Source organism: Dipodomys ordii, unplaced genomic scaffold (assembly GCF_000151885.1).
Source record: "Dipodomys ordii isolate 6190 unplaced genomic scaffold, Dord_2.0 Scaffold5, whole genome shotgun sequence".
In the NCBI taxonomy this organism is placed as follows: Eukaryota; Metazoa; Chordata; class Mammalia; order Rodentia; family Heteromyidae; genus Dipodomys; species Dipodomys ordii.
Window position 1 is genome coordinate 22,572,794 of NW_012267221.1, and position 13,615 is coordinate 22,586,408.

Consider the following 13,615-nt stretch of genomic DNA (forward strand, 5'->3'; position numbering starts at 1 on the left):
AGCTAGGATCCCAAGGGCCATACATGCTGATCCTTGGGATCAGCAAAACAAACAAACAAAAAAAACATCAAATTTTTCTCTTGATGAAAAAAATAAAATCCCCAGTTAAATAGTAAGATGTATGACATAAAATCTGACAGAACAAGCCGGACACAGGTGGCTCATGCCTGTAATCCTAGGTACTCAGGAGGTTGAGATCTGAGGATCACGGTTCAAAGCCAGCCCAGTAGGAAAGTTGGTGAAACTCTTAATCTCCAATTAACCACCAGAAACCAGAAGTGGCACTGTGGCTCAAGAGGTAGAGTACTCGCCTTCAGCTGAAGAGCTGAGGGACAGCGCCCAACCCCAGAGTTAAAGCCCTATGACTGACCAAAAAACCAAAATCTGACAGAACAAAAAACATGATGGAAATTCTTTATAATTCAGTATTCATTCTTGAACTCTAAAATTTTTGATTTGTATTCTTTTAGTCTTACTGCAATTGTACAAGTGTATTTCACAACCTTAACACCATACATACCATATGTGTTGTTTGTAACTTGGTTTTGTCCATTTATGATCGCAGTGACCTCTCCCATGTCATTGAGCACCTTCTGAAACGAAGGAGTCCAGGGTTTTTGTGCCCAGGGCTAGCTTTGAACTGCAAACCTCTGGATCTCAGCATCCTGAGTAGCTAGGATTACAGGTATGAACCACTGGTGCCTGGCATCTTACCATATGTTTCTGAAAGGGAAGATGATCTGTGTACTTACAGTCTTGATTCTTGGAGACTGGGCAAATGACTACCTTTTCCACAGCTTTTATTGTAGCTGGAAATCACCATTAGAAAAGGACTTTTTCTCCTTTTTCCTTTTCTTTAAATTATTTATTCAGTCACTTGTTCGTTTACAGTATTGGTACTGGGTTTGAATTCAGGCCTGAGCACTGTCCCTTAGCTTTTTTGTTCAAGGCTGGTACTCCATTACGTGAGCCACACCCCCACTTCTGGCTTTTTGCTAGTAAATTAGAGATAAGTATCTCTTGGATTTGTCTGTCCAGAGTGGCTTCAAACTGTGATCCTCAGATCTCAGCCTCCTGAGCAGTTAGAATTACAGGCTTGTGCCACTTTTTGTACCTGACTAGTAACCATATATATTTGAGTTAAATATTTGTTTTTGTCTGTGTATATTGATATTTGATTTTTTTCTGCTTTTCTATCATCACAAGTACATTGGTAATATACTTTAAAAACTAGCTTTCTTTCCTCAGAGATAGTCTTGAGAAACAATTTCAAAATCCTTTGCTAACAAGAAGAGAATGAACCCCCTTGTTTTATAAACAAGGGAACTGAGGCCCAGGATTTGCTTCAGTTTCTAAGGCTATTCTGAGCATGAGGTATAGTTCCTAAATCTTGCCAACCCCAGTCCTCAGTATCTTACCACTGAATCATACTACTCCTTCAGAGTAGTTAATAAATAAAATGCCAATTCACCATAGGCAGCTAAGCCAGGGAGATGGGCCTTATGTAGTATAAGAGATTTTTCCTCACTTTTATATGTACTATACTGTTTCTCAAAATTGTATATATTAAGCCAGATGCTGGTAGCTCACAGTAGCAATTTTAGCTACTCAGGAGGCTGAAATCTGAGGATCACAGTTCCAGCCAAGCTCAGGCAGATAAATCCAAGAGACTTATCTCCAATTAACCATCAAAAAACCAGAAGTGAAGTTTGGCCACTGATGGCTCACGCCTGTAATCCTTGCTACTCAGGCATATGCCTATAATCTTAGCTACTCAGGAAGCTGAGATCTGGGGTTGGTGGTTTGAAGCCAGTCCAGGCAGGAAAGTCTATGAGACTCTTTAGTAACTACCAAAAAGTCAGAAGTGGAGCTATGGCTCAAGAGCTAGAGAATGATGGTCTTGAGCATAAAAGCTCAGAAATAGTACTCAGGTCCTGAGTTCAAGCCCAGGACTAGCAAAAAAAAAAAAAAAAGCCAAAGATAGAGCTTTGGTTCAAGTGGTAGAATGCCAGCCTTGAGCAGAAACACTTAAGGGACAGTATCCGGGCCCTGATTTCAAGTCCTACTATAGGCACACACAAACAAAAAGTCGGGTATGTGATGTAGTTAAAAAAGAAAGCAGGGCTGGAAATGTGGCATAGTGGTGGAGTGCTTGCCTAGCATGCATGAAGCCCTGGATTTGATTCCTCAGTGCCACAGGAAAAGCCAGAATTGATGCAGTGGCTCACGTGGTAGAATGCTAGCCTTGAGCAAAAGAAGCCCAGAGACAGGGCCCAGGCTCTGAGTTCAAGCCCCAGGACTGGCAAAAAAATAAATAAGAAAGCAGACCTCCGACAGAAATGTGTGCTAATTTATTTCACATCAATTTACATTATGTGTAAAACACACTACAAGTATGGAACTTATTGTAAGATACTTATGTGAATATAATAAATGAGGAATATGAATATATTTACCTCTTAAATGTGTTCTCAACATTGAAATTAAGAATATACCTAGTTAATTAGTATCCTAAAATTTGAAACTGTCTAAATATACAGTAAAATAAAAAGGTAAGCATACAAGATAAAGGGACATGGAGAAACAGGAAAGTGGGTAGTATTTTCCCTTTTACTGGCCTCTTGCCTTTGTTGTGAATGGCTCAGGCCCTTCACAGCTTATCAATAGATTGATTCCAGAAGGTTGAGCTGGGATTTGGAACAAATTTTCCTATAAAAATACTGTTCTCCAGAATGGCTGGGTTTACCGCAAGCCCACCGAAGTCTGCCTAACTGAATCCATGTGGAAGGGAAATCAGAGATGCATTCTGAGTTTTAGGTGGGGAGCCATGGAGGTCGGACATATGGTAGGATCTTCTCAGCCCACCTGCATTCCTCTTGCCCCCAACTACTATGTACTGGCATTTCATCTTGACTGTGACATTGCTGAAGCCATAGTAACCGCCTGGCCTGCCCCAGAGCGAAATATAGCAGGGAGAAAAACTTTGTTTTCACATAAGGAACAGAGTAAAGGTGAGGAATTCCACATTATTGAGGGTTGACAGCCTTGGAGCAGAGATGAGAAAAGGTTAAGAACTCAAGTTTCTGCTGACAGAGATATTGTGGGGTTAGAAAGGTTGTAGTCTGTTTTTTGTTTATTTTTTTTAAGGCTGGGGATGAGAGATTCTGAGAAAGGATAAAGGATAAATGTTTGCAAGATGGAGACTTAAAAGTTCAGGATTGGGCCGGGCGCTGGTGGCTCATGCCTGTAATCCTAGCTACTCAGGAGGCTGAGATCTGAGGATCGAGGTTCAAAGCCAGCCCGGGCAGGAGAGACCGTGAGACTCCTATCTCCAATAAACCACCAGAAAACCGGAAGTGACGCTGTAGCTCAAGTGGTAGAGCGCTCGCTTTGAGCTGAAGAGCTGAGGGACAGCGCCCAGGCCCAGAGTTCAAGCCCCACGACCGACAAAAAACAAAAAAAAAAGTTCAGGATTGGTATATTGTCCAAATTAGCACAGAGACCCTGATACCAGCCTAGAGTTAGATGCATTATTGTGTAAGTTTCATGGAAAGTATTTTTAACAAGGGTCCTTATAATTAAAAATGCACATACTTAGCTGGGCGCTGGTGGCTCATGCCTGTAATCCTAGCTACTCAGAAGGCTGAGATCTGCGGACCATGGTTCAAAGCCAGCCAGGGCAGGAAAGTCCCCGTGAGACTTAACTCCAGTAAACTACCAGAAAACCAGAAGTAGTGCTGTGGCTCAAGTGGTAGAATGGTAGCCTTGAGCTAAAGAGCTCAGGGATGGTGCCCAGGCCCAGAGTTCAAACCCCACCACTGCCAACAACAACAAAAAAGCACACATCTGGGGCTGGGAAGGTTGATCAGTGGTAGAGCGCTTGCCTTGTATGCCAGAGGCCCTGGGTTCGATTCCTCAGAACCACATAAGCAAAAAAAGAAAAAAGCCGGAGGTGGTGGTGTGGCTCAAGTGGTAGAGCGCTAGCCTTGAGCTGAAGAGCTGAGGGACAGCGCCCAGGCCCAGAGTTCAGGCCCCACGACCGGACCCCCCCAAAAAAACAAAAACAAAAAAAGCACATATTTGACAATGAACCCTATAGACTTGAATAGTAAGAGGGACATTTTACCAAACAGCATACAACAACTTGTACAAAGAAGACAAAAGGTAAATGCTGACAAAGATGTGGAAAAGAGAACCTTGTACTGTACTTGTGGGAATGTAAGTTAGTACAGCCATTATGGAAAACAGTATGAAGGTACATACACACACTCTTATAGACACACGAAATAAAATTAGTATTTCAGAGGTACCTACACTCCCATTTTTACTGCAGCAATAACCAAGGAATGGAAGCAACCAAAGTGTCCAACAGCTAAAAAGAAAATGTGGTGCATATGCACAGTGGAATACTATTCAGCCATTAAACACGAAGTCTTGTCATGAGACGACGTGGCTAGAATTAGAGATCATTATGTTAAGTGAAACAAGTCAGGCACAGACAGACAAGTGCCATATGATCTCACTCATATATAGAATCTAAAAAAGTTGAATTCAGTAAATTTGGGAGTAGGAGGGTGATTACCAGTGGCTGGAAAGGATAGAGTGAGAAAGGTTGGGCAGTAGGTATTAAGTTGCAGTTAGATAGGACAAGAAGCTCTAAAGACATGTTACATACTTGATTTTTTTTTTTTTTGTCAGTACTGGGCTTGAACTCTGGGTCTGGGCGCTGTCCCTCAGCTTCTTTTGCTCAAGGCTAGCACTCTACCACTTGAGCCACAGTGCCACTTCTGGCTTTTTCTGTTTATGTGGTACTGAGGAATTGAACCCAGGGCTCATGCATGCTAGGCAAGTACTCTATCACTAAGCCACATTCCCAGCCCTACATACTTGATTTTGAATGTTTTCTTTTTTAGCACTTGGGATTGAACTGAGGGCCTTGGATAAGCTAGGTAACATCTCTCACTACCACTTGAGCTGTGTCCCAGCCCTTGAATGTATTCATCATTAAATGATGATGAGTTTACCAGAATTTAAACAATACACAAACCAAGCGCTGATAGCCCTGGCCTGTAATTTTAGCTACTTGGGAGGCTGAGATTTGGAGGATCACAATTCAAAGCCATCGTGGACAGAAAAGTCCATGAGACTCTCCAAAAATAACCAGCAAAAAGCCAGATAGGCAGGACACCAGTCTCTCACTTGTAATCCTAGCTGGTTACTCAAGAGGCTAAGATCTAAAGATCATGATTCAAAGTCAGCCCATGCAGAGAAGTCAGTGAGGCTCTTACCTCCAATTAATCACCCCAAACCAGAAGTGGATCTGTTGCTCAAGTGGTAGAGTATGATAGTCTTGCACAAAAGCTCAGGAACAGCAGCCAGGCCTTAAGTTCAGGCCCCACAACTGACAAAAAGCCAGACTGGAGACATAGCTCAAGTGGTAGAGTACCAGTTAAGCAAGTAGGAGGCTCTGAGTTCAGATACTAGTACTGGAAAACACAAACAAATATAATATATACATGTCTTACTTTATTTCCTGAAGACAAGGTATGTAGTCTAGACTGGCCTAAATTTTGTAATTGTCTTGACTCAGCTTCCTGAGTTCTGGAATTGCATATCAATTTAACAGTAAATTTATATAAAGCATTTTTAAATGTGTATGTACTTTGAGTCAGAAATCACTGCTAGGGCCGGGTGCCAGTGGCTCATGCCTGTAATCCTACCTACTCAGGAGGCATCTGAGATCCGAAGATCATGGTTCAAAGTCAGCCCGGGCAGGAAAGTCTGTGAAACTCTTTTTTTTTTTTAATTGTGAAAATACTGTATAGCGTGAGACTCTTATCTCCAATAAACCACTAGAAAACCGGAAGTGGTGCTGTGGCTCAAGCGGTAAAGTGCTCACTTTGAGCTGAAGAGCGCAGGGACAGTGCCCAAGCCCAGAGTTCAAGCCCCACAACCGACCAAAAAAAAAAAAATTACTGCTAGGAATTTATCCTACAGCTAACCTCAGGAAGCCCAACAATAAGAGGGGTTTTGTACTGACCTGGAATTGGTAAAAGATGCTATAGTAATAGAAATAGAGCACACTACCGCTAGGTAGAAAAAGCCATGAAATCGACCTATGTGTACAGGACACGACAGGAGGAGACCTCCAAAGTGTTCATGAATGACACTAAACAACATATAGAATAGATATAAACCACTTTAGAAAGCAGTATGGAGGTTCCTCAAAACAATACATACAGAACTCCCCGATGACCCAGCAATCCCACTTTTGGGCATTTACCCAAACAATCACAAACAAAGCCATACTAAAGCTACCAGCACAACTATGTTTATCGCAGCATTACTCACCATAGTTAAGATATGGAACCAACCCAGATGCCCCTCAGTAGATGAATGATCCAGAAAGATAGAATAGATCAAGAAAATGTGATATATATGCATTATACACACACACACACACACACACACACAATGGAATTCTATGCCTCCATCAGAAAGATGACACCACCCCATTTGTTAGGAAATGGAAAGACTTGGAAAAAAATTATATTAAGTGAAGTAAGTCAGGCCATGGTTTCCCTTATCTGCAATAACTAGTATATGTCTATGACAAGCAGAAAAGTTCAAAAACTATGTACATATAAGATATTGCCAAGCTAACTGAACCCCAAGATAGGGTCATAAGATGTTTTATCTTTGTTGCTGTTGTTTTTAATGTACTTATAATGTACGATGTGATTTTTTTGTTGTTGTTTCTCTTGTATGTTCTTCCTCCATGGTAGAACGATATTTGATTCTGGTACCCTACATCTTGTATATATGTTTTTCTAATTTGGGGAGGGGAAGGGAAATAACAAAATACTGAAATAAGCATACAAGTTGACCCATTGTAACAATGAGATGTACAAGACACTATGTTGAAAACAAGCTTTACAACTTTGGGGCAGGGAGGGAGGAGTTGGGGATGTGGGGAGGGAAGGGATGGTAGGGAAAAACAAAGGAGGAGGTAACAATGCTTGATAGGAAATGTATTCATTTCCTTACTCATGTTCTGTAACCCCTCTGTACAGAATCTTTACAATAAAAAATATATATTGAGAAAAAAGAATAGACATTAAAAAGCACCTACTTAGTTAACCATATATGTATTTTATATATATGACCATACATATATAACCATATATATAAGGAAAAGCAAGCACACATGTAAACATTTCCATTTGTCTTCTCATGGTGGTTGAGCTGTAGTGGGCAGAGATATTGCCTGGTCTGTGAATAACTCACATTTAAGAGCACCAGTTGGGTACTGGTTCCTCACTCCTGTAATTCTAGGTACTCAGGGGGCTGAGATCTGAGGATCATGGTTCAAAGCCATCCCAGGCGGGAAAGTCCATGAGATTATCTCCAGTTAACTACCAGAAAACCAGAAGTGGAGCTGTGGCTTAAAGTGGTAGAGCACTACCCTTGAGCAAAAGAGCTCAGGGACAGCATCCAGGTCCTGAGTTCAAGCTCCATGACTGACCAATAAAACAGCACCAAAGGCTGAACTTATTCTTCATGTCTTTGTCTTCAGATCCCGGCCTGTGATCAGTGTTCAGAAAATGATCACAGTAACTCCGAGCAAAATTGATCTCCGCCAGAAATCCGTGTGTGGGGCCCCCAGCGGGATCTGGTAAGTCCTTCTGGATTCTTGGGAACCTCTTTAGCTTCACAATTACTCTGCTGCCCTCAGGAGCCACACAGGTCAAGGTCAAGGTCCAGGGTGTGTGGGGCAAAGGGAAGAGGAACCTGTACAATGACTATTACATTATTTTTATACATCAGAGCCACCGATTGGGATGAGGAGGTAGAGGATCAGAGAGCTTGGGACCATGTTGGGTGTTTTCTCTGCAACAATACATCTTTTAAGAAATACTTGTTTGATTTTTATACAGCCTCAAGGTGAAAGCCTGTTTCGAATATACTGCCAAACCCACTGGTTATAATCCTTCAATCTGTGAGTACCTAGTACAGTACAAAAATCTCTTCTCTCTGCCAGGTTGAACATTCTGCATAAATTACAGAAAAACAAAACTGCTGTGGCCCAAGTAGATCCTTCAGGTCCTGGTTAAGAATTAAGTGTATCTGTGGTCTCCCCTTTAATCAAGAGGCCACAGCACCATGAGGGAAGAACAACTCTCCATTTGGTCCCCATTTGAATTTTCCAGAGCAGATGGTTTGGGACAGAATACATTGGAAAAGTACTTATTTCATATCGCAATGGTTTTCTTGGTTTCTGTCTTTGCAAAGCAGTGTGGAAAATTGGCTTTGTGGTTGTGTGTATGGAGAAAAAGAGGGGGTGTAGAGGGGCAACTGTTGTAGCCAGAGCACAGCTGGAATGGAAATCAATGCCAGGTTGACAACTGCTGGGGTCCCAGATCCCCAGAGTGCTCCCAGTTCCTAAGGGCCAGGCTCCTGTGTACTTGAAGGGGGGCCCTGGGGAGTAGGACACAGATTCTGAAACTTGAGCCTCGAAGCCGAATGACCACACAATCTGGGGCAAATCTTTAACCTTTCCCATTTAATTTTCCCTAAGAACAAGGCCTCTAATGGTCCTCAATGCCTAGGATTATAGTGGTGGCCACATGAGAAGAACCATGATGGAAAGCAGTTTTCCTTGTACATGATTCTGCTTCCTTCTGCTGTAATCCAAATTAGATTTTAGCCAAGTTTTTAACCCAGCTCAAATAGTATATATAATGAGGTTCTTCCTGGTATGTTTTAAGAATAGCCAAAGCTCTTCAGGTGTGAGCCACTTGACCCAACTCCAGAGTAGAGACAGTAGTGTGTTGGTATTTAAAGAAAATCCTTTCCAAGAGCAGAACTTGGTGTAGTCAGTATGCTACCTAGAGTTGGTGGAGGATCAGGTGGGTTGGTATGTTACCTCATCAATCCTTATTTTACTTTGATTAATAAATTCTAAAGTATTCCTGTTCATTTTAATAGATGAGCCTATTGCTGGGTTCTGGTGATTTGTGCTGTAATCCTAGGTACTCAGGACACTGAGATCCAGATGATCTCAGGTTAAAGCCAGCCTAGGATCTGGGTGCTGGTAGTTCACACCTATAATCCTAGTTACTCAGGGGGCTGAGATCTGAGGATTGCAGTTCAAAGCCAGCCCAGGCAGGAAAGTCCATGAGACTCTTATCTCCAGTTAATCACAGAAAAAGCCAGAAGTGACCCTGTGGCTCAAGTGGTGGAGTGCTAGCCTTGAGCAAAAGAGCTCAAGGACAGCACCCAGGACCAAGGCGAGGGGGGGGGGCGGGGGGCGGGGGGGAATAAGTGAAGCCAGCTTAAAGTGGAAAATTCCTTGATACTCCACAATTCCAAAATAACCAGCCAAAAGATGGACTGGAGGCATGGTACAAGTGGTAGAGCATCAGTTGAGCAAACACGCTGAGCCAGTATGAGCTTCTGAGTCCAAACACTAGTCTCACACACACACAAAAGTGTGTCTCTTAGTATCCCAGAATTTAACCTAATTCAAATACACTCTCACTCTGCTCTTGACTGTGTTTCTCATTCTGAAAATTTGATTTTATATAATAGTAGTGAACACTTAGGAAATAGAATGATTACATTCAATGGGTTATGAAAAATTAAGTTTAAATATTCTGGTTTATTATTATTATTATTTGTGTGTGTGCACACATATGTGTGCGTACATGCATGTGTGCCAGTCCTAGGGCTTGAACTCAGGGCCTTGGCACTGTCCCTGAGCTTTATTGATTAAGGCTAGCTCTACTTTTTTTTTAATTATTGTTTTGTTTTGGGTTGGGTTTAGTTTTGGTTTTTGATAGTTGTTTGGAGATAAGAGTCACATAGACTTTCCTGAATAGGCTGGGCTGGCTTAGGTTTGTGATCCTCAGATCTCAGCTTCCTGAGTAGCTAGAATTATAGGCATGAGCATCTGGCACCAGACTATTATTATTATTACTATTTTTTTTTTTTTGCCAGACCTGGGGCTTGAACTCAGGGTCTGTGTACTGTCCCAGAGCCTCTTTGTGCTCAAGGCTAGCACTCTACCACTTGAGCACAGCGCCACTTTCTGAGTAGTTTGTTGGAGATAAGAATCTCACAGACTTTCCTTCTCAGCCTGGCTTAAAACCACGATCCTCAGATCTCAGCCTCCTGAGTAGCTAGGATTACAGACATGAGCCACAGCCCAGCTATTGTTATTATTTTTAAAGTTCTCACGTTCTAAGGCCCAATTGGTCTTCATCTTTACAACTTTTAAGCTGTTCTTGAGTGGTTTCTTAATTTCCTCCTGTCTGCTGGGCAGATTCTTTCTGTCTGGTCTCTGCAGATCTGCACAAAGCATTTCTGATGTGGTTGTATCATGACCTTGTTCACAGATGCTGTGGTTTTTCACTTTGCTTTTTCAGGAAGCTGGCATTTTGCTATGTGGCTTTTAATGACAAAGACCTATACTACAATTTTCTCAGGGTCTCATGCTTTTATTATCACTTGTGCTATTTTACCCAAATGTAGTAACTTACCCTGCCTCCTGGATCACAGGCCTCTACCTGTGTTTGTAATAGAATAGAAAGACGGGAAGAAAGCTGTGATTCTCAGGTACAGAGAAGGAATGAGAAAATGTTTATATTCTATTATTCTAACTGCTGTGTGTGTGTATGTGTGTGTGTGTGTGTGTGTGTGCATGTGTGTGTGTGTACGCGCGTGTGTTTGTGTGTGTGTGTGTGTATGTGTGTGTGTGTGTGCGTGTGCTGGTAATGGGACTTGAACTCAGCATCTGGGTGCTGTCCCTTAGCTTTTGCACTCAAGGCTAGCACTCTACCACTTGAGCCATAGATCCATTCTGGCTATTTGGTAGTTAATTGGAGGTAAGAGTCTCATACACTTTCCTGCCCAGGCTGGCTTCAAATTGTGATCTTCATATCTTAGCCTCCTGAATAACTAGGGTTACAGGTGTGAGTCACCAGTGTCAGCTGACTGCCATTTCTTTTTCAAACCACTGTAGATTATTTGATTATCAGTGTGAAATCTCATCAGAACACTCTTTCCTTCACATTAACTTCGATATAAGAGAAATTACAGAGTTTATCCTAGCTTTCATACAATACTAGATGCTACGTACATTGCTTTTATAGTCTATAACTGTTCCATTAGTTAAGTGTTTGTTGCTGGCCTATGGTGGATGGAACTTTTCCTCTTTAAGACAGAACACTTGCTTTCATTACTTCTACTTCTGTGGTTCTGAGAACTTCTAAATGAAATAAAAGGGCTTCCATAGAGCTGCCTAAGTTAATACATCTAGAATCTTCTTCAGTATCCCAAAATGTGAGCGTATTGTTTGGCCAGAATATTTTAAAATGGCAGCCCTCAAATGTAGCATTCCTACGTACAGATATTTATAATTGAGCCTTAATGAGTATTCTACTTGGCCTGGCCCTCAGAAGGTCAACAGAAGTGGCTTGCGAGGATTTCAAGAGGATGTAGGTTGTCTGGGAGGTTGTAGAAGGTTACTGTGGGTTTGGTAGATAAACGGTTTTAATGCATCCATACCCTCCCATACTTTGGCTATGGAGGCACTCAATATGTGAGCCTTTGTCTCGCTCATTGTGAAGTTAGCAGGTCACTGATAAATGGATGATAAAAGGTTACAGAAGGCCTAAAATGGGGAGCATTCCATCTGGCAGCTGTGACATTTAAGAATTCTTCAGATAGACACAGAAATTACTATTGAAACTGATGGTGATTCTGAATTTTGGTCTTAAATAGCTGTCAAGAATGTTACATCCTCTGTATATGTGTGTGTGGTGTGTGGGTGTGTGTCTGTTATTCTAGAGTTAGTTACCCAGCTTTTGCTCATGTTACATATTGTATTTCTCTCGGGTATTAGTAGTGGTTGGGACTGTGGCAGTGAACAAGCTCATGTGGTTCTTGGCCTCAGCATTGCCCCATACTAGAAGAGTCAGCAATCACAACGCAGTGCAATTGGAGAATAGGAGACAGAATAGTCCTGGGTGATGCAATAGGGCAGGTTTCTTGGGAGAAGTGGTCAGAAGAGAGATTGAGAGTTAAAGGAAGAGGAGGGTTAGCCAGAAGGGTGAGAAAGGAGAGAGGCACAGGAGACTTGCTGTCTAAGTGGCAGTGTAGAGCAGTCAGCTTTGTTTGCAATAAGAGATGCTGGCACCTCCATCCCTTACTGTAATGACCTTGGGTCTCCTTTTCTTCTCTTGCAAAGATGAAGAAGGTATTCAAATAGATGCCCTTTTTTATTTTTTTGAAAATCTACTCCAACCTTAATGCAAATATTGGGAATAGGCTGTTTATTTTCTGAAGTGGATTTTTTTTTCTTGAGGCTGCCATCTCTGGGCCTTGGCACATGTTTGGTTTGCTTTCCCTTCTGATGGTTAGTGAGTACCTAATGAATGTAAGTAATTTAAGTATTGGCCCATAGAAAACATAGTTAGTAGCTATATCCAGTGACCCGACGAAGAATGCATTCTGAAGTCCAGAAATGAGATTTTGATAATCCAAATCCTGGCTGGCCTCCACACTCCATTAGTAGAGGTAATCAAGAGCAGGCTGCTGTTCTAGACTGGCAGGTTGCAAACTTCAGCTTTATTATCATGAAACACATGTGCTTGCTAACTTCTAAACAGAAAATTATTGCCCATTTGTGTGTGTGTGTGTGTATGTATGTGTGTTCACATGCACACTGGTACTGGGTTTTGAACGCAGAGACTCGGAGCTGTCTCTTAGCTTTTTTGCTCAAGACTAGCGGGGTACCACTTGAGCCACAGCTCTGCTTCTGTCTTTTTGCTGGTTAATTGAAGATGAGAGGCTCTTGGATTTATCTGCCCAAGATAGTTTTGAATTAGGATCCTTACTCAGAGCTCAGCCTTTGGAATAGTTAGGATTACAGGCATCAGCCACCAGTGCTTCTCTCAGAGACTCTTTCATGTAGCAAAAGCCCTACTCAGAAGGTCACTGAAATATAGACTGAAGGAAGCAGGTCCTGAGGGAGTGTCAGATGTTGTCTTTAGTTGTCTTTAGTCCTCTGTGGTTTCCTGAAATTCAACCAGAAACTGATTATTAGCTGCTGCAAGTTTTGGCTTATTCTGGAGCTCCCCCAGGTGGCCCAGTGAAAATTTACCTTTACAATGCTGTCGGAAGCTAGGGGGAGGAAAGAACAGTTTAATTCAACGTATCACAAATTATCCCAAGGCTCTTATTGAGAAATAGGAATGAAACAAGGGCAGAAGGAAATGAAAGTATTTCAAAAGGAGCTCGACATACTTGTAGCTGCATGGTGCATGAGTATATTATAAGTCAATAGGGTTTTGTTCATTCTATCTAGCAATTTTGGGCACATTGGAAGCTGAAAAAGAAAGAAGAAAGTCAGGGCTGTCATCACGAGTTCAGTTTCGACGCCAAGCCTCTGAGCCCAGGTACACACAGGAGCTCACTCTGAACAGGCAGAAGCAGCGCACTTGCATGGAGGAAACCCTCTGGCTGCAGGTGAGTTCAGGCCTTCAGCTGTTTAATGATTCATATTCAATCATACTTGTTTAAGCATCACATTAATCAATGCATGGTCATCCTC

At 42.0% G+C, this 13,615-nt stretch overlaps 1 protein-coding gene across 1 annotated transcript in view; it reads left to right on the top strand.

Annotated features, from left to right (window-relative positions):
- Itga6 (integrin, alpha 6) overlaps positions 1-13,615 on the top strand; it is a 52,723-nt gene that overhangs the window by 17,201 nt on the left and 21,907 nt on the right. Inside the window, exons 10-12 of the mRNA XM_013027419.1 lie at positions 7,577-7,675; positions 7,938-7,999; positions 13,370-13,530. Of these exons, the coding sequence (XP_012882873.1) occupies positions 7,577-7,675; positions 7,938-7,999; positions 13,370-13,530 (322 nt within the window). The remainder of the gene's footprint in view (positions 1-7,576; positions 7,676-7,937; positions 8,000-13,369; positions 13,531-13,615) is intronic.